This window comes from Bos mutus, chromosome 28, assembly GCF_027580195.1.
Source record: "Bos mutus isolate GX-2022 chromosome 28, NWIPB_WYAK_1.1, whole genome shotgun sequence".
NCBI lineage: Eukaryota > Metazoa > Chordata > Mammalia > Artiodactyla > Bovidae > Bos > Bos mutus.
This window is the reverse complement of record NC_091644.1, coordinates 21216994-21239112: the sequence shown is the minus strand read 5'-3', so window position 1 is coordinate 21239112 and position 22119 is coordinate 21216994. Positions and strand designations below refer to the sequence as shown.

Below are 22119 nucleotides of genomic sequence, written 5' to 3'. Positions count from 1 at the left end.
GTTTTGTAGCAAATTATTGAACCTGAGAATGGTTCCAGGAATCTTCCAACCTCACAACTGGTATCAGAAGTGAGGGCAGTCTTTGTGAACTGTTCCCTCTAACTCTGCAGTTGGCTACATTCTTGCATATGCCTCAAGGGGTATCACTGGAAGCTTTAATATATTAGCAAACATTTAGGGTTTATTCACTATATTGTGCCAAATAAAGCCAAGACAGTATAAACATAAGTAAATATGACTTTAACTTCCTATTCTGAGAAAGATAAACATTTATAATTGTTTCTTTAATTTAAAAAACTCTGAGTACCAAATTATCACTACATATGCATCCCAGTGGCAGTACTAGCAGATATATTATAGAAGCTGTTCTGCAGAAAAAGCCATTTAGATTACACTCAGTTTAATTTAAAGCAATTTAACAGGAACACCTGAAATACTTATATAGTACTAAATGTATCTTGTGGGATGTTTTTAAAGTCCTACTACAACTAAGAAAGTGTGAGTAAGAAACACCTTTCCACATTTTTCTGATTACCTATGGCCAATCTGATAACTATGTTTCATACCTGGTATCATGGAAGATGGATTTTACTATTAATAATGAAACACTAACCTATATGTACTTTGTTGCTACACGTAAATAGAGAAAAATGCTAGGCATAACATTTTGCATTGGGAAGACTGTCAGAATTTACAGTGCAACTAAACCATAAGTCTGATTGTAGAGAGAGATGTAAGCTAGAAGAAATATGAAAAAATAATGGGATGTGGATAACTTGGGAAAAGAAGAGAGATTATAAGACACCAAGCAAAATGATTTACCTAGGGAAGAAGCATCAAAGGAAAAACCAGATTAAGATCACTATTAGAAATTTCAATTTAAGTGTTAAGAAACCTAAGACAAAAGCTTAAACATTGAAAACAAAGTAAATACATACAAAAAGCAAGGGTAAACTCCTCTGGGAAATGTCAGGATTGCAAAGTAGTTACTGTATTAGTTTCGAGTCTAACTGAGCCATAGTAGTGTTTCCAAGGGAAATTTAAAAGAAAAACTAAGTGGTGGTAGTGGTGGGGTGGGGCAGGGGGGTGGTATGCGGACAGGATACTAGCAAAATATGTGTGGTCAACTAAAGGTCCATTGCTGAAAATCCATCGTATCATTTAACCCACAGTCTACTCTTGGCTCCAAATCCACATACCCAAGCACTATCTGTTGGCTGTTTGTCCACTGGGGCCCCTGAAATTAGGTCAAAGTATGCTTAATTTTAGTTACCCAATGTCCTAGAAACCCGAGTGAGAAAGGCATGAAGGAATGTTCAAAAGCCAGGGTCTCATTGTCTGAAGCAAACTTCATTAAGGCTGCTTTAAACATCAATAGTGAATGATAATTTACTTAGTTTTAGACAAAAAAAGATGCAATTCCTTGGTACGTTTTAGTTTCAACATATTACTTATGGCAAAACACTGTATCATTGCTGGTGGCATCATTATTTAAGGGTGAAACACAGAATAAGTATAAACAGAGGATACTGAAGTTACTGAAGTAATTCAAATAAATATGAAGTATTGGTGACTAGACAGAAGTATAAAAGATACTTCTAAAACATGAAGAAAATGAAAAATATACAAACATAACTTGGTAATTCAAGGCATAAGGAATCAGTCCAAGAATCCACAAAATATTAATGCCATTAAAGATTACAAGGGGGCTTAAAAAGCAAATGACAACATTCTGGGAAATATTATAACTACAAGGTTTATAATGCAAGGATTAAACGTATCACAAATATTAAAGCATGCAAATATACTTTAATTTCTTCATTTCATTAAATGAGGAAGAAGCTCAAACCCAGGAAGTACCAGCTGGTCTTCCCAGGTGTTACATCAGGCTATCTTCCTGGTTTGCTGGTGACCATGTCATGTCATTAGCTCAGCATTGTCCATAGTTAAAGTATAAAACCTTAACTCCACAGAACAAATACAGTAATGACTTATAAACATGGCAAAATTAATACTGAAATAAAAGTTATGAATTAAAAATGTATAAAGTATAATATTAAAGACTAAAAATTTTACCAGTTTATCAAATATATTTAATTAGTACTTACTTGTATCTGACACAGACATACACAGTTCTTGAAATAAATGAATATACACTTTTAAAAATGCTTAACTTGATTCAATTATAACAGGCAAAGACTTAGCATAGACCTTTCTATACATTCACCAATTTTTACTAGACATATATTGATATTGTACAGTAACAAAAAGGATAAGAAAGGGAAGAAAAAGCAGCAAAAAGATTAGTTGTAACCACTAAAGTATTTTTGTCTTTTGACTATGCCTCACAGCTTACGGGAACCTAGTTCGATCAGGGATCGAACCCAGCCCTTGGCAGTGAAAACCCGAACCACTGGACCACTAGGGAATTTCCCACTAAAGTATTTTTAGAAACAATTTTAGAGCAAAGTTAAAAGAAGTAAGCAAATAAACTAAGAATAGTATCTAGAAAGTGGGGGGGGGGGACATCAAATAGCAGAAGATAAAGAGAAAACTCACATACCCTTTTATTTTGCCAAGAAACTATTTACTGTAGAGGGAGAAAAAGAGATAAAAAGCAAAAGGAATCCAACTGAAAAAAAGTTTCATATCCTAATATCAGAGTCTGGAAAAACAAAACAGAGAAGCTTATATATTAATAGTAAGTGGCAGGAGTAGGAGATCAAGCAAAAACTTCACGGAAATGTGTAGAGGGAAACAGATGAAAGAGGATGGGAAAATAAGAGAGGATGAGGTGAAAAGTTAGTCTCAGCCATACAAAAGGACATTATAAGGGGTGCAAAAAATTCACAGAATTAGTTTTTAATGTTTAGAGACAAGGAAAGCATATACCTGATGCATTCTTAAAAGTATATACCAAATGGGTTTTTTTTGTTCTAGTTCTATTGAATTATAAATGACATATAGCTCTGTGTTAGTTTAAGGTTTATATACCTGATGGATGCTTAAAATACTTGACTGGGAAAGAAAATCTGAGAAAAAAAATCTCAACAGACTAGAGCATAAAGAGAAATATAATAAAAGCAATATAATAAAAGTGAAATAATCTTGTTGCAGTGTTTAGAACAAGGTGAAGTTTCACATACATATGTGTATATATTTTGTCTCTCTGGTGGCTCAGACGATAAGGAATCTGTTTGCAATGAACGAGACCTGGGTTCAATCTCTGCAACCGACTCCAGTATTCTTGCCTGGAGAATCCCATGAACAGAGGAGCCTGGGAGGCTACAGTTCATGGGGTTGCAAAGAGTCAGACATGACTGAGCAACTAAGCACAGCACAGCACAGTGCATATATTTACATATATAAAATACATGTATATATAAAATTTATAGACATATTTTTTATAATTCATAGTAACTATGTTCTATCAAGGAATATTTTAAACTTTCACACCAAAGGAATGGAATTATTTCAAGATCATAATTCTTGTTCAATAATGTTATACATATGTATGTTGTATAAAGTACATATATATGTGTATATATCTGTTGGTTATATAAATACACATACACATATCTGTATCATCACAAAATAACTTGGATCTTTAGGATAGACTCTTTAAAACTTTACTAGCTTTACTTACAAGGCCCACATGATGTTCAACCTAGTGTCAACACTAGTAATGCAAGTATGAATTTTATTGAACAGTCTCAGGGAAAAAAAGCCTTTAGTGTTATATGTAAATGTGAAAGTGGTTTGAATTCTCCCACAGAATGCTCCTTCAGATATCACAATATAATTAATAAACTACTTGAGTTATTTAAAGACCTTCAAAGTAAATTGTCAGCCTTCTATTTCCAGAAGATCAGAAGAACCCAAATCATGGGTTCTAGATTCTGATTTCTAAGATATGATATTAAATCCACTGTGCCAATTAAAGAACAAGTTTCCACTGCCACAACCACATATTCAATACCAGTCTGTCTATAAATGGAGAAAAAGGAAAATCATGTGGTTGAAAGAGGAGAGTAACAGCAATTCTCAAGTATAGCAACTTGGAAAATCTTGAAATAAGATGGTCCTCTACTGTCTCCCTCTTACCAGAAAACAGTGGCATTGAAAGAGTTCCTAAGGAAATTCAATTTGATATCATCACAGTTATACACAAAGAGAAGTTTGGATATAAGCCTGTAAGGTTTAAAAGCAAACATTCAAACCACAGCTTTACCACAAAGCACAAGATTATTGCTACCTTAAAGGTTCTATTAGACTGGCATTTTCTCTTAACCTGTTCAGAACTGTTTTATAACCTACACACTAGGCAAAAATTCAGATGTCAAAGGACATCAGACCTAATTCACAGTGACCCAAGAGGATATAACTCTCCAGGAGAGAGTGAAATGCTTAGTGAAGTAAGTCAGACAGAAATACAAATACTGTATGATATATGTTACATGTGCAATCTAAAAAACAGTACAACTGAATCTGTGTACAAAACAGAAAGAGATTCATATAGAAAACAAACTTATAGTTACCAAAGGGGAGGGAGTAGGAGGAACGAATTAGGAGTAGGGGATTATAGCTATAAATAACTACATAAAATAGATAAGCAACAAGGATTTATTATATACCACAAGGAATTAGATTTAATAAAAAAGAAAAACAAAAAATGTTGAGATGATATAGGAACCTAAGTGCTCTTATGTTACACTCCTTTATTAGCATAATCAGGTTGTGAGCGGAGATTCCTGATCAAGACAACATAATCATCCTCCATACTAAAATAATAACCTCATTTTAAAATTTGTAGTGTTATAATTAATTTACAAATGTGTTATGGCTTTAGAATTCTTTTAAAAGCTAAGAACCAGGGGGAAGGCGCCAAGATGGCGGAGGAGTAGGACGGGAAAACACTTTCTCCCCACAAATTCATCAAAAGAGCATTTAAACGTCGAGTAAATTCCACAAAACAACTTCTGAATGCCGGCAGAGGACATCAGGCACCCAGAAAAGCAACCCAACTCCTCGAAAGGAGGTAGGAAAAAATATTAAAGACAATAAAAGAGACAAAGAGGGAGGGACGGAGTTCCGTCCCAGGAAGGAGTCTTAAAAAGAGAGAAGTTTCCAAACACCAGGAAACCTTCTCACTGCGAAATCGTGCCGAGCTTTGGAAGCACAGAGGACAACATAACAGGGAGAAAAAATAAATAAACAATTAAAACTCGCAGATTGCGAGCCCTACGGTAACTCCTCCAGCGGAGAAGCAGCGCAGACGCCTGCATCCGCCATTAGCAAGCGGGGGCTGGGCAGGGAGGCGCGGCGCAGGCTGCATCGCTGAGAGTAAGAATCTGGCCTGAATACCCCGAGCGCTATCTGAGCGAAATAATTTGGGCTAGCAAACCAGACTGTGGGATACCTACCACGCGAAAAGCCAGCCCTAACCTAAGACACCGCCAGCCCGCGCACGGAACAAAGGACTAAACAGAGGTAGCCGGCTGCAAACCTTCCCCCTCCGGTGACAGGCAGCCAGAGCCGGAAGGGGGCAATCGCAGCCCCAGAGAGACATTATCTATAAAACTGTAAGCAGGCTTCTTTGCTAACTAAAACTTATTGGGGGTCTGGATGGTCAACATCTGCCTGAGAAGGTGCGCCGGTTTTACACCCAGATAACCAAGTGGCGGGGAGGCGATAAGTCGCAGCATTGGCGCTCGCCAAACACCTCATCACCTGAGCTGCTCGGACCTGGGAAGAACACAAAACGCAGCCCCAACTGAGTCTGCGCCTCTGAGGACTACCTGAGTGCCTGAACCTGAGCGGCTTGGACCTGGGAGGTGCATGCAACCCAGGGCCAGCCTCGGATTGTTCCCGGTGGAACAACCTGGAGCCCGAGCAGTGTGGGCAGGGAGGCTACACGCGCCGTGAGCGGGGGCAGACCCAGTGTGGCTGAGGCACTGCGAGCGCACGCCAGTGTCATTTGTTTGCAGCATCCCTCCCTCCCTCCCCATAGCGCGACTGAACAAAGAGAAGAAATACAGCTCCCCCCACCAGAACACCAACACAAGCTTCCCTAACCAGGAAACCTTGACAAGCCACCTCTACATACCCACACACAGCGAGGAAACGCCACAATAAAGAGAACTCCACAAACTGCCAGAATACAAAAAGGACTCCCAAACTCAGCAATTTAAACAAGATGAAGAGACAGAGGAATACCCAGCAGGTAAAGGAACAGGATAAATGCCCACCAAACCAAACAAAAGAGGAAGAGATAGGGAATCTACCTGATAAAGAATTCCAAATAATGATAGTGAAATTGATCCAAAATCTTGAAATTAAAATGGAATCACAGATAAATAGCCTGGAGACAAGGATTGAGAAGATGCAAGAAAGGTTTAACGAGGACCTAGAAGAAATAAAAAGAGTCAATATATAATGAATAATGCAATGAATGAAATTAAAAACACTCTGGAGGCAACAAATAGTAGAATAACAGAGGCAGAAGATAGGATTAGTGAATTAGAAGATAGAATGGTAGAAATAAATGAATCAGAGAGGATAAAAGAAAAACGAATTAAAAGAAATGAGGACAATCTCAGAGACCTCCAGGACAATATTAAACGCTACAACATTCAATCATGGGTTCCAGAAGAAGAAGACAAAAAGAAAGACCATGAGAAAATACTTGAGGAGATAATAGTTGAAAACTTCCTAAAATGGGGAAGGAAATAATCACCCAAGTCCAAGAAACCCAGAGAGTCCCAAACAGGATAAACCCAAGGAGAAACACCCCAAGACACATATTAATCAAATTAACAAAGATCAAACACAAAGAACAAATATTAAAAGCAGCAAGGAAAAACAACAAATAACACACAAGGGAATTCCCATAAGGATAACAGCTGATCTTTCAATAGAAACTCTTCAAGCCAGGAGGGAATGGCAAGACATACTTAAAATGATGAAAGAAAATAACCTACAGCCCAGATTATTGTACCCAGCAAGGATCTCATTCAAGTATGAAGGAGAAATCAAAAGCTTTTCAGACAAGCAAAAGCTGAGAGAATTCTGCACCACCAAACCAGCTCTCCAACAAATACTAAAGGATATTCTCTAGACAGGAAACACAAAAATGGTGTATAAACTCGAACCCAAAACAATAAAGTAAATGGCAACAGGATCATACTTATTAGTAATTACCTTAAACGTAAATGGGTTGAATGCCCCAACCAAAAGACAAAGACTGGCTGAATGGATACAAAAACAAGACCCTTACATATGTTGTCTACAAGAGACCCACCTCAAAACAGGGGACACATACAGACTGAAAGTGAAGGGCTGGAAAAAGATTTTCCATGCAAAGTGGGACCAAAAGAAAGCAGGAGTCACAATACTCGTATCAGATAAATTAGACTTTAAAACAAAGGCTGTGAAAAGAGACAAAGAAGGTCACTACATAATGATCAAAGGATCAATCCAAGAAGAAGATATAACAATTATAAATATATATCCACCCAACATGGGAGCACCGCAGTATGTAAGACAAATCCTAACAAGTATGAAAGGAGAAATTAACAATAACACAATAATAGTGGGAGACTTTAATACCCCACTCACAGTTATGGATAGATCAACTAAACAGAAAATTAACAAGGAAAAAAAAAAAACATGTATCTATAAAGTTCACTAAAGCAAAGTACAGTAAAATGAGGTATGGCAATAAAAGGCGTTAAATTTATCAAATAAAAAAAATAATAAAAAAATAAAAATTAAAAAAAACAAAACAAAACATCATAAAGATGCTCCCTGGAAACAATACAAGAGCAAGAGCAAAGTGAGAATTTCAACAAAGAAATAGAAATATAAGAAAATACCAAACAGAAACTAGGAAGCTGAAGAGTACAATAACTAACTTGAAAATTTTACTACAGGGATTCAAGAGCAAACAGGAAGATCAGTGCCCACAGTCACAAGCAAAGTTCGAACTTGAACCCAGCTCTTCTGACCTTAAACCTAAGGCACATCCCACTCTAGTACAATGTTAGCCACAGGATGAATGACCTTCTCTACCGCCCCACGGGCTTCCCAGGTGGCGCTAACGGTAAAGAATTCGCCTTCAGTGCAGGAGATGCAAGAGACTAGAGTTCCATCCCTGGGTCAAGAAGATCCCCTAGAGAAGGAAATGGCAACCCACTCCAATATTCTTCCCTGGAAAATTCCATAGGCAGAGGAACCTGGCAGGCTACAGAAAAAAATAAATAAATAAAATAAAATAAAATATATTCTATTCCCTATGAGCTAAAAAAGGACAAGATAATGACAATTTCTTCTTTTATTTTTTGGTTATGAACTCAAACAGATGATAAGTTAGATAAATAAACTATATTCATTTTAATAGCACATATTAGTGATGCTCAGCTATGAAAAAAAAAAAAAAAAAAAAAAAAAAAAAAAAAAGCTAAGAACCAGGAGCTTAGAACTAGTTTAGTATTTGTATACATTTAAATAAGATGGTCATAAACAGGGTAAGTGAACATTAAGCTTCTTAAAGGAATTGTTTTATTTTAAAAGGAGTCTATGTATTAATGCAGTCTCAAAAACACTGCTCAACCAAGGTTACCGAGGTGGTATGTCAGAGTTTACATGCAAATTCTTAGAATGAAAAAAAAAAGTTTACTGTCTGAATCATCAGTGTCCCTCATGGTAAATAATTTTAATTCCTTTTACAATAAATACTTATTAAACCTGAAATCTGCATTCACTCAAAGATAAAATATGACACTTCAAACAAGTCTTGCAGAGGGAAAATTAATAACCTCAAGAAATATGGTTTTTCTCCTGTCGTAGGAGTTCTCTGGAGGAAGAATGTGAAAAGCTTTATCTAGATGAGAGTTTTAGTTAAAACAGGGAAGGAAAAAGGAAATATTTATTCAAAGCTTTCCAGAAGTCAAGGATTTTCTTTTTAAAAAAACTGCTGTCCCTTGACTCCAGCTATAGCTCTACTTTTCTTACCCCCTCCTCTCAAGTGCAGAACTCTGTCAAAGTACTGCCTATGAATGCTGTTCCCTATTCCTCACCCCTAAATTTCTCTTATGCATAACTTACCCTAGACTGGCATTATCAAGGTTACCAGTGACCTTCATGAAACCAAATTCACTGCTCAATCCCATGGTTTTATCGTGTTTCTCAACAGCATTCAATACAGATTTCTGCTTCCCTTTTCCAGTTTCCACAACACTACTTTAGTTTTCCTTCTACCTTTCATCTCATTTGTTGTCCTTTCCTCATTTCATATCCATCAATAATTCTTGTCCCTTTTACATCCAGAGGTACTCAAGACCATTTATTTCCTCCTTTCATTATACAACTACCAACCATGGCCAAACTCATCATTTTCTCTCCCCTAACCTACTAAAACTATCTTCTAACTAGTCTCCCTTTAAATTTTTGTTCCATCCCCCTCATTCCAACCTCCACACAGCTGACAGGGTAGTTATTTCAAAATATAAACTACACTGTACAATATTCACCTTAGGTTCACCAGCATTCCAACAGCTAACCATAACACTTCAGATAAAATCTGTATTTCTGATCTTAACCTACTAAACTTTCCATGATCTGGCACCTGCACGTTTCTCTGATTGTTTCTCAGAACTCTCCCCATTCCCTTATTTTTAGCCATGTGTGTGCTCAGTCTCTCAGTTATGTACAACATTTTGCAACCCCAGGGACTGTAGCCTGCCAGGCTCTTCTGTCCATGGGATTTCCCAGGCAAGAACACTGGAGTGGGTTACCATTTCTTACTCCAGGGACCTTCCCAACCCCGAGATCAAACCAGTGTCTCTTTTGTCTCTTGCATTGGTAGGTGGAGTCCTTACCACTGCGCCACCTTGGAAGCCCATTTTATACTGGCCTTTTTCTATCCTTCAAACATATCAAACTTGTTCTCACCTAAGGTCTTTTACTAGATACTCATTTTTCCTGAAATTTTCCTTGCACTGATCTTACATGGCTGCTTTTTCTCATTTAGATAACAGATAATACTTCATTAGAAAAGACTCTTCTGATTACCCAACTGCAAGAAAGCATCCAGTCTTTACTACCTTCTCTTATTTTCATCCTCTATATAGTGTACATTATTAGTTTTTATGGCAGGGGAAGAGGGGTGCACATTACCTGATTACTATTCATCTTGCCTACTAGATTATAAGTTTCATGAGAACAGGCCTTATCCATCTGGTTCAGCACTGTATTTCTAATACCTAAATAAGTGCTTGTCACATGTGTTTTCAGTTGCTCAGTCGTGTCTGACTCTTCTCGGCCTGTCAGACTCCTCTGTTCATGGAATTTTCCAGGAAAGAAGCATGGATTGGGGGTGCCATTTCTTACACCAGGGGATCTTCCCAACTCAGGGGCTGAACCCTCGTCTCTTGCACCTTCTGCACTGGCACGTGGATTCTTTTACACTAGCACCACCTCGGAAGCCTGTCTGTTACACAGGAGATTCTTACTAAGTATTTGCTGAATAAGCAAATGGATAGACGTAAATCTGTAGGATGGTTGTAAACCTGACTGAGCCTCCTAGTGATTCTGGGGAAAATAATCGACAAGTCTGTCCCAATGAAGATCTAAGTACCTAGGAAGTCTTTGCTAGGTTCTAGAAAGTGTTCAAGATGTTCTGGAAGTAACCTTATTCCTATAGGGAAGAGTACCCTAAAAAGAGCATACAGTAAACTGCACTGCTATTCAAAAACTACTGTACTTTCTAAGGGCCTACAAGACATATATGAGACACTATAAAAAGTACAGGTGAATAAATTGACAGAGTGCCTATTCACAAAGAGCTTGCAGTTGGTACCTAGCAACCAATGAAAGGCCTTGCTAGAATTCAGTTCAGTTCAGTCCTCAGTCACGTCTGACTCTTTGCGACCCCATGGACTGCAGCATGCCAGGCTTCCCTGTTTATCACCAACTCCTGGAGTTTACTCCAACTCATGTCCATTGAGTCAGTGATGACATCCAACCATCTCATCTCTGTCCCCTTCTCCTCCTGCCTTCAATCTTTCCCAGCATCAGGTTCTTTTCTGATGAGTCAGTTCTTAAATCCGGTGGCCAAAGTATTAGAGCTTTAGCATCAGTCCTTCCAATGAATATTCAAGACAGATTTCTTTTAGGATTGACTGGTTTGATCTCCTTGTAGTGCAAAGGACTCTCAAGAGTTTTCTCCAAAACCATAGTTCAAAAGCATCAATTCTTTGGTGCACAACCTTCTTTATGGTCCAATTCTCATACCCATACATGACTACTGAAAAAACCATAGCTTTGACTAGACAGACCTTTGTCAGCAAAGTAATGTCTCTGCTTTTTAATATGCTCTCTAGGTTGGTCATAGCTTTTCTCCCAAGGAGCATGCATTTTTTAATTTCATGGCTGCAGTCACCATCTGCAGTGATTTTGGAGGCCAAGAAAAGTCTGCCACTGTTCCCACTGTTTCCCCATCTACTTGTCATGAAATCTTGGGACCAGATGCCATGATCTTTGCTTTTTTAATGTTGAGTTTTAAGTCAGCTTTTTCACTCTCCTCTTTCACTTTCACATCAGGTGGCCAAAGTATTAGAGCTTTAGCATCAGTCCTTTCAGTAAATATTCAGGACTGATTTCTTTTAGGATTGACTGGTTTGATCTTCTTGCAGTCTAAAGGACTCTGAATAGTCTTCTCCAACACCACAGTTCAAAAGCATCAGTTCTTTGGTGCTCAGCCTTCTTTACAGTCCAACTCTCACATCCATACCTGACTACTGAAAAAAAACCATAGCTTTGACTAGACGGACCTTTGTCGAACCTTTGCTTCTTGACCTGCACACAGGTTTTGCAGGAGGCAGATAAGGTGATCTGCTATTCCCATCTCTTGAAGAATTTTCCAGTTTGTTGTGAGCCACACTAATGAGGCTCTTTAGTTCCTCTCAGCTTTCTGCCATAAGGGTGGTGTCATTTGCATATCTGAGGTTACTGATATTTCTCCTCGCAATCTTGATTCCAACTTATGCTTCATCCTGTCCAGCATTTCACATGATGTTCTCTGCATATAAGTTAAATAGGCAGGGTGACAATATACAGCCTTGATGTACTCCTTTCTCAGTTTGGAACCTGTCCATTGTTCCGTGTCTGATTCTAATTGTAGCTTCTTGACCTGCATACAGGTTTTGCAGGAGGTAGGTAAGGTGGTCTGCTATTCCCATCACTTGAAGGATTTTCCAGTTTGTTGTGATCCACACAGTCAAAAGGCTTTAGCATAGTCAATGAACCAGAAGGAGATGTTTTTCTGGAATTTTCTTGCTTTTTCAATGTTACAACGGATGTTGGCAATTTGATCTCTGATTCCTCTGCCTTTTCTAAATCCAGCTTGAACATTCGGAATTTCTCAGTTCATGTACTATTGAAGCCTGGCTTGGAGAATTTTGAGCATTACTTTGCTAGTGTATGAGATGAGTGTAATTGTGCAGTAGTTTGAACATTCTTTGGCATTGCCTTTCTTTGGGATTGGAATGAAAACTGACCTTTTCCAGTCCAGTGGCCACTGCTGAGTTTTCCAAATTTTTGGCATATTGAATGCAGCACTTTCACAGAAGCATCTTTTAGGATTTGAAATAGCTCAACTGGAATTCAATCACCTCCACTAGCTTTGTTTGTAGTGATGCTTCCTAAGGCCCACTTGACTTTGTACTTCAGGATGTCTGGCTCTAGGTGAGGGATCACACCCTTGTGGTTATCTGGGTCATGAAGATGACCTTTTTTGTATATTCTTCTGTGTATTCTTGCCACCTCTTCTTAACATCTTCTGCTTCTGTTAGGTCCATACCATTTCTGTCCTTAACTGTGCCCATCTTTGCATGAAATGTTCCCTTGAAGAGATCTCTAGCCTTTCTCATTTTACTGTTTTCCTCTATTCCTCTGCACTGATCACTTAGGAAGGCTTTCTTATCTCTCCGTGCTTTTCTTTGGAACTCTGCATTCCGACGTGCATATCTTTTCTTTTCTCCTTTACCTTTAGCTTCTCTTCTTTTTTCAGCTATTTGTAAGGCCCTCTCAGACTACCATTTTGCCTTTAGCATTTCTTTTTCTTGGTGATGGTTCTGATCACTGCCTCCTGTGTAATGTTATGTACATCCGTCTTGTACATCTATTATGTACGTAGTTCTTCAGGTATTCTATCAGATCTAATCCCTTGAATCTATTTGTCACTTCCATTGTATAATCATAAAGGGTTTAATTTAGGTCATACCTGAATGGTCTAGTGGTTTTCCCTACTTTCTCCTATGTAAGTCTGAAGTTTGCAGTAAGGAGTTCATGATCTGAGCCACAGTTAGCTCCTGGTCTTGTTTTTGCTGACTGTTTAGAGCTTCTCCATCTTCGAATGCAAAGAATATAATCAATCTGATTTCGGTACTGACCATCTGGTGATGTGCTTGTATATTCTCTTGTGTTGTTGGAAGAGGGTGTTTGCTACGACCAGTGCGTTTTCTTGGCAAAACACTATTAGCCTTTGCCCTGCTTCATTCTGTACTTGAGGCCCAAACTTGCCTGTTACTCCAGGTATCTCTTGACTTCCTACTTTTGCATTCCAGTCCCCTATGATTAAAAGGACATCTTTTTTTTTGGTGTTATTTCTAGAAGGTCTTGTAGGTCTTCATAGAACTGTTCAACTTCAGCTTCTTCAACATTAGTAGCTGGGGTTCAGACTTGGATTACTGTGATCTTCAATGGTCTGCCTTAGAAACGAACAAAGATCATTCCGTCATTTTTGAGATTGCACCCAAGTACTGCATTTCGGACTCTTTCATTGACTATGAGTGGGATTCTCTTCCACAGTAGTAGATATAACGGTCATCTGAATTAAATTTGCCCATTCTGGTCCATTTTAGTTCAATGATTCCTAAAACGTCGATGTTCATTCTGGCCATCTCCTGATTGACCACTTGCAATTCACCTTGACTCATGGACCTAACATTCCAGGTTCCTATGCAATATTGCTCTTTATATCATCGGACTTTACTTCCATCACCAGTCACATCCACAACTGAGTGGTATTTTCACTTTGGCTCAGCCTCTTCATTCTTTCTGGAGTTATTTCTCCACTGTTCTCCAGCAGCATACTGGGCACCTACCAACCTGGGAAGTCCATCTTTTAGTGTCATATCCTTTTGCCTTTTCATATTGTTTATGGGGTTCTCAAGGTAAGAATACTGGTGGGCGGGGCCAAGCTCAGCAAATCTTTAATCCAATTTTCTGTTAATGGGTGGGGCTGTGTTCCCTCCCTCAGGCCAAATTATGGTAGGGGTAACTGTGGTGAAGTGAAGTGAAGTGAAGTCGCTCAGTCGTGTCCAACTCTTTGTGACCCCAGGGACTGTAGCCTACCAGGCTCCTCTGTCCATGGGATTTTCCAGACAAGAATACTGGAGTGGGTTGCCATTTCTTTCTCCAGGGTATCTTCCCAGCCCAGGGATCGAACCCGGGTCTCCTGCATTGTAGGCAGACACTTTCACCATCTGAGCCCTCAAAAGGACTTATACCAGCATACCACAACTCCCAGGACTGATGTGTTCAGTGTCCTACACCCCACAGCAGGCCGCTGTAGACCCACACCTCCACCGAGACTCCTGGACAGTCACAGGCAAGTCTGGCTCAGTCTCTTGTGGGGTCACTGCTCCTTTCTCCTTTCTAGAACTGCTATATGCATATTACTTAAAGTATCTGCTTCACAGATGATAAAGTTGGCCTTAAGTATATTACAAAGGTCAGCAAATAAGAGTATTAAACCTGTTTTATATCTAGCTGCTTATCCAATTTTATACTGAAATTTCACATGACTAATTAAAGTTTTATAAGACTATGTTATTATTTTTATGTTTTTTGGACCACACAGATCTTTGGAGATCTTAAGTTTCCTGACCAGGAACTGAACCCACACACCCTGGGATGAAAATGTGGAGTCTTAACCATGGGATCACCAGGGAAGTCCCTATGCTATTATTTTAATAGAACATTAAGTGTCTAGTCATTAGAGATTTAGCCACATGGAAAGAAATATGTACACTTGTGGATGTACAACAAAAAACTGAAATCAAATTAAAAACATAAAAGATGGGGGAAAAAGAAAGAATTAATGGTCACACAGGTCTCTTCTGGTAGTTCTGAGGCACTGATATCAAAATTTTAATATATTCTTAGAATTCAAGTATCAGCACTCCAGTACTCTCAGCATTAGAGAATTAAGAGACAACCTCATAGAAAATAAATAAGACTTAAAATCTAAGTCATATTTGCATTTTTCTATAAAAAACTATAATCTATGTCTTTAGTTTGGCTTTATATAAAAATTGAATACTTACTTATAAACACTGCATAATATATATATATAGCTGCTATTTTGCAATATGTTTTTATTTAAAAAATGAGTTCTGGATAAAAGCTCTGCTATTTCAATAATATACAATTGTTCACTTTGTATTAGAACAAATGATACAAAAAAAAAGAAATCATAAAATGCAATAAGTAACATACCATTCCATAGGCCTGCTGTTGGACCCAGATGATATAATCATTCCGTATGTCTATCAATTCTTGTACTTCATGTATATAAAATTTATCATATTGAATAATCTGTCCAGATTTCTCATTCACCTACAAAAAAAAAAATGTAATTAACATTAAATTTAACCAGTACCTAAGAAAGAGACTGAAAAGTATTTAAATAGAAAAAGGTTTGAGATTTCTTAGCTATTTTCTCTTCCTATAAAAAATAATTTACTGAGTGCCTACCATATGTAAAATACTAAGTGCTATGAGAAATACAAAGATTTATAAGATGTGATATCTGTATTTAGTACCTCAAAATCAAGTAAAAAAAATATTTATGTAACACCACATGAGCTATAGCATTAAATATACATATATATATATATAAAATACAAACTAGAAACTATAAAGTCTTCTGATTGAGAATGGAACTTAAATAATAGTAAGAATAGCTAAAGCCCCAAAATCTGAATGTAAACTCCCCCTTCATCTTTGGCTAACTCTTAAACCATGAAAGCACAAGTGAGACTTGGTGGGGGATACCCCAAAAGAAAGCATCAACTTTCTGAGACTACTCAGAGCAGATTTCAAGACAAGCATTTCCAGAGGGAAAAAGGCCCATTTAATAATGCTAAAAGAATTCATTTATCAAGAAGTCATGACAATCCCAGGGCTTCCCTGGTAGCTCAGTAGTAAAGAATTTGCATACCAGTGCAGGAGGCCCGGGTTTGATCCCTGATCCAGGAAGATCCCACAGGCCAAGGAGCAGCTAAGCCTGTGCACCACAACTGCTGATCCCGTGCTCTAGAGCCTGCAAGCTGCAACTACTGAAGCCCAAGCACCTAGAGCCGATGTTTTGCAACAAGAAAAGCCATCCCAACAAAACTGGAGAGTTACCACCACCACCCCCCACCCACCGCTTGCCGCAACTAGAGAAAGTCCACAAGCAACAACAAAGACTCAGGTCAGTCAAAAATAAATAATTAGACTGGCTTGAATCCCGAAACTAACAACCACACAAGATGTATACAAATTTACAGGAATAAATTCAGCTTTTACTATTTTACAGACATTCAAAATTTGTGAGACATATCCAAAGTCAGATAAGTAAACAAAACAAAAGACACATAAAAAAAGTGAAAAAGCAATCAACAGAGCCAGACTCAGAGATGACCTAGAGGTTGCAGTAAGTAGACAGGTGCTTTAGGAAGATATTTTGAACTTATTGAAAATAAAAACAAAACATATCAAAATTTGTGGAATGCTGGTAAAGCAGAGCATAGAAGGAAACTGATAGCATTTAATGATCATGCTAAAATAAAAGGTTTAAAATCAATAAGCCTAATAAGCTTCAGCTCAGGAATTCCCTGGTGGTCTAGTGGTTAGGACACGGTGCTTTCACTGCCACAGACTGGGTTCAATCTTACCAACTGTGTGGTATTGCCCCCCCCCCAAAAAAAATTCTCAGCTTTAAGAACCTAGAAAATGATCAAATTAAGGACAATCAAGTAGAGGAAAAGAAAGATAAGAAATACAAAATACTATAGTTTTTAAATCTAATATTATTAATAAATATTTACATTTTTCAAAAGAAAAGTCCAGGCCAAGATGGCTTCACTGGTGAATTCTATCAAAAATTTAATAATACCAATCTTAAACTCAGAACACAGAGAAAGAGGGATCATTTCTTAATTCATTTTATGACCCTGATGCTAAGAAACTGATGAGAAACAAAATTTATCCAATCAACATCCCTAATGAACACAGACACAAAACCCTCAACAAAATATGAGCAAATTAAATCCAACAATATATATAATATAAAATGTCCAAGTGGAGTTTATCCCAGGAATGCACTATTGATTCAACTAACACAAATGAATTTCACTACATTTCAGGGAGAAAAAATAATAATAATTTGTTCATCTCAACAGACGCAGGAAAAAAGCATCTAACAAAGTTCAACATCCCTTCATAATAACAACTCTCAGCAAACCAGAAATAAAAAGGAAGTTCTTCAAACAGATAAAGCTCACCTTAAAATCAAAATATAAACTCTACAGCTAATATCATGCTTATGAGTAAAACATTAAAAACTTTCTAAGATGAAGACTTAGACAAGAATTGTCCACTGCAACCGTTTATATTCAACATTGCACTGGGAAGTCTTAGCCAATTAAATAAGGAAAGAAAATATCATGACTGTATACATTAAAAATGCAAATGAATCTAGGACAGAACTATTAATTTACCAAGGTCACAGAGTACAAGGTGAAACTTCAACTGAATTTCTCCACATGAGCAACAAAACTAAATTTCTCCATACTACAATCAAAAATGATTTTAATTATCATTTACAATAGCATAAAAAACATTAAAAATAGAGTCGAGCAGTTATAACAGAAACCACACAGTTCACAAAGTAGAAAACATTACTATCTAAACTTCCACAGAAAAAGTTTACAACTCTTGCCTTACAGCTTAACTCTTACTGCTACTAAAAGAGAAAATAAACCCAGCAATTATACACAAAAATTCATTGGCTTTTCCTTCTCCAATATTTATGTGCTGTTGTTGTTGTTTAATCACTAAGTTGTGTCCAACTCTTTTGTGATCCCATGGACTGTAGTCTGCCAGACTTCTCCGTCCATGGGATTTCCCAGACAAGAATACTAGAGTGGGCTGCCATTTCCTTCTCCAGGGGATCTTCCAGACGCAGTGTCTCCTGCAAATCTTTACTACTGAGCCACCTAGGTAGCCCAATATTCATCTGCAGAAACTACTAAATATATACCTTAACTATTACATTGGACTCTTTAAAAATTTAATGATATTTGTTGAAAATGATCCACATCCTACTGACCTCTGATGTATTTTTATCTGAAATATTTATTTTAAAAGGTAAACTGCAATTTCCCTCACCAGTAGCAACCAGTGTTTACAGCTTTTATATCATGTAGATATGACATGTTTTTGATAAGAAATGCTATGTTAGAATGTGTGTATATTTCCCCTCAGTTGTGTCTTTCTCTTTGCAACTCACTCGACTGTAGCCTGCCAGGCTCCTCTGTCCATGGAATTTTCCAGGCAAAAATACTGCAGTGGGTTGCCATTTCCTACTCCAGGTATCTAACCCATGTCTCGTGGGTCTCCTGCTTTGGTGGGTGAATTCTATACCACTGAGCTGCCTCAGAAGACCGTCAAGTTAGAATAAAAACTAACGATTTAGAAATCAGGTTTCATGCAGGAACAAATTTCAGTCGAACTTAAGACTTTGGGGGAAATGATGGTTAACGGTTAATTCAGTCACAATGATTTAATAACTAAAGACAAAATCAGTTGTTAAGTCTTTTAAAAAGAGAGAAATATTTAGGCACTGAATAGAAGACTGATCCAAAAGACCTGTATACAGATTTACATATAAAGTCCACAGTTTTTAAAAATATACATAAAAATACATTTGTATGGAAGGTAAAATTGACAAGACATTATTTTCTTCAGGAAGTCTTCTTTAATTCTTTTGAGTTATGTGCCCTCCTATGTGTTTCACAGCACCCTTCCTTTTGCTTAATCTAGCACTTACCGTGCTATATCAAAAACAATTATTTATTTGTATTATACAACTGTTCTATAATCTTAACAAGGGAAGAAATCACATCTTTTCCTTATAACTGCATCACTAATGTTTATAACTGCACCATAATAAGCACACAGTAGGCACTCAGTAAATGTTTGTAAAATAAATTTTAAAAATTACATGACAGAAGTTCAAAACCTACACACTCAATACTGCTGTCTAAAATGTAAAAAACAGAAACTAAATGTGTGTGATCATAATGCTTCATATATTAATTACAGTTTAGTACTCTCATTTATAAACCTGAGTTCAGAGGTGGTATATGGTATGTAAACACATGCCTTATTTGTTTGGGTTTAAGGGTTCCTTGAAAAAAAATTTTTTTTGATAATCACTGACTTAGAGGGTTAGCATGATATGCAGCACTTAGGCTAGTCAGACCAAGTAAGTCTTTTCTTTTGGCATATTAGTGTCTCTATAATGTACTGTGTGAAAACTCAGAAACTACCCAATTTCTTGCCAGCAAATTCATTTATCTGGTAACACATTCATTCCTGACAGCAGGTACCAAAATTATCTTTCTTGTGATGCCATTTGGAGCACTGGGAGTGATTTCTAATTCAAAAGCTTTCCAAAGGACATGACATAAGGGAGGAACAAGTCATTTATATATCCTGAAAAGATCAGGAGAAATACAGACCAGTACTACAGTTCTTAATCCTGTTCCAGATTTGGTCAGGAAGGAAATCCTTTTAGGAAACTTCTCCTAATTCTTAACTATGGAGCAGAGAGAAGAAATATATACAGCTGTCAGACATAAGGTGTCTTCTAAAACACAAATCTCTGATAAGCAATTTAGGTTCCACTATAGATGAAAATAAATCATCCCTGACAATTATCTATGACAGGTTAGGACCAAGTAAAGTTTTCTCCAAAGTAAGAGGTAAAAGAAAGGTAAGTGATTGCCCTAAGAACTCTCACTAAGAGATGCCTAAGAAACTGATAACATTACTACCCTACTTTTGAGTATGTAACAATTTCAAACAGGAACTCAAGTTCCTCATTATCAAATAAATTGAGTTAAAAGCTGCAGTTTCCCATTCAAACAGTGGTGGCAACAAAATCTCTGCCTTATGAATGTATAGTATTTGTATATATATTCCATAATCTAAACAACACATCAATCCTGGGAAACCAGCAGGCCATTATTTCAATCCTTATTTTATAGATAACTATCTGCAAATGCGATAAAGAGAAAGAAGACTTGTTCAAAATCACATTGATAAGAAGCAGCATAGAGGGAATTAGAATTAGTCTTTTTAACAATTCAATGCTATCTACAATTATGGAAGTATAAGCCTCCAGACTGAGGCATAAAACAAAACCAAATCCCCTTCTAAACAAGTTATATTACCATATCTACTGATACAGAAGTACACTAGAAACATCAGGGACTTTAGAAATAGATTTGTATTTCAATTCTGCTACTTACTGGTTTATGACCTTTGATACTCAGATTAAGGGGCAAGATATAACTATAAAAAGTTAAATGAGGAATTCATGTAAAGTGCTCACATGAATTAATGTACAAGGGAGGTTTTTCATCTTGTCTACCTCATGTAACTTCATATAACTTTTTGAACTTATTTTCCTTTCCCTTTCAGCTAGCAATAATTTAGGATCCTAGTTCCAGCATGGCTCCGTCAAAAAGGTCTCTGGACACAGAACCCCATAGGGTTCTCTTCAATAGAGACTGGGGCTTCTGAGCTACGCACATAAGTTACTAGCTGAAGTTCTGTCTGTAATTATGAAAGACAATTTCATAATTTCCTTTCCTTTTCACTTGTGGAAATTCCAATTTCCCTTCCCTTTCACTTGTGGAAAAAAACAGCTAAGGGAAAAAAAAATTTTTAAGAGGTAATAAAGATAACCAGACAAAGAAGAGGGGAAGTGAATAATTAATTACTTGGGAAAAAGGTCCTGCTGACAAAGGATGGTTCACTGAAATAGGAGGAAAAGAGAGTCCAGAGGAAGGAAAGAATCTAATCACTCACTTAAATCCTAGGCAAAAGGCATACAGAAAAGTAGAGACCCATATCATGAAGACAGAAGATCTTAATAGCAGTTTACTGCAGAATCCAGTTTACCCTAAAGTGCTGCAAGAAAGCCTTGGACTAGGGAAGGCAAACATAATAATAACTTATTTCCCCCTAAGAAAAAAAATGGCTATCATAGCCTCAGCTATAGTAAGAGAAATGACTTGTTTTTCAGAAGAGCTTGGAAATACTAAATACAAAAGAAAAAAAGTTCAAGAAGTAGTAGAGAAAGGATCATTAAATGAACCAGGAACTTCATTAAAAGAATAAAAAGGAAAAAAAAAATCGTCCGTATGGGCTCTTTCTTACAGAGAACACAAGGCTTGTTTCCTTTACCCTTTATCACTAACCGTAATAGCAAGCAAGAAGGGTCTGAAAACACAAGAAGCTGTTAAGGGGAGGAAACTAAAGGTTCACATGAGTTTTTCAGTCATTCTAGAGGCTAGAAACATATGTTCCTCCCTTAGGTCATGTCTTCCAAGATAGTATCTTAATATCAAATGGCAGAACAGAGATATACCAGCTGTCAGGGATGTCTCAAAACCATCTTTAATGTAACAGCTGAGACTCTACTTCTTTGAACTGCTATAACTTTGAACTGCTACAAGTGTAAAGGGTACTATTTCTTCCACTGGGAAGAAGGGCAGGAAAGAACAATAGGCAAATTAATGAATTATATATGGTTCCAATTTCAATTAGTCATTTGTTTCAAATGTTCTATTTTGATTGAAGTCATTAGCAGCCAATAGCAAAAAGAACATGAGTTTTAAATGTTCACAATCATAAGTAGGATGAAATCTCTTTCGTATTATGTCCACCTATAAATAACAAGTGTATTATTTAAATAACAAATCATGTTCTTCAGAAAAA

General features: G+C 37.2%; 1 protein-coding gene across 7 annotated transcripts in view; it reads right to left on the bottom strand.

The window, feature by feature from the left end:
- The window catches only part of HERC4 (HECT and RLD domain containing E3 ubiquitin protein ligase 4), a 131142-nt gene that overhangs the window by 26582 nt on the left and 82441 nt on the right, over positions 1–22119 (bottom strand). For all 7 annotated transcript variants that reach the window (XM_070364473.1, XM_070364471.1, XM_070364472.1 and 4 more), the window contains one exon: positions 15562–15681. In XM_070364473.1, coding sequence (XP_070220574.1) covers positions 15562–15681 — 120 coding nt within the window. Of the gene's footprint in view, positions 1–15561; positions 15682–22119 lie in introns of those variants that run through there.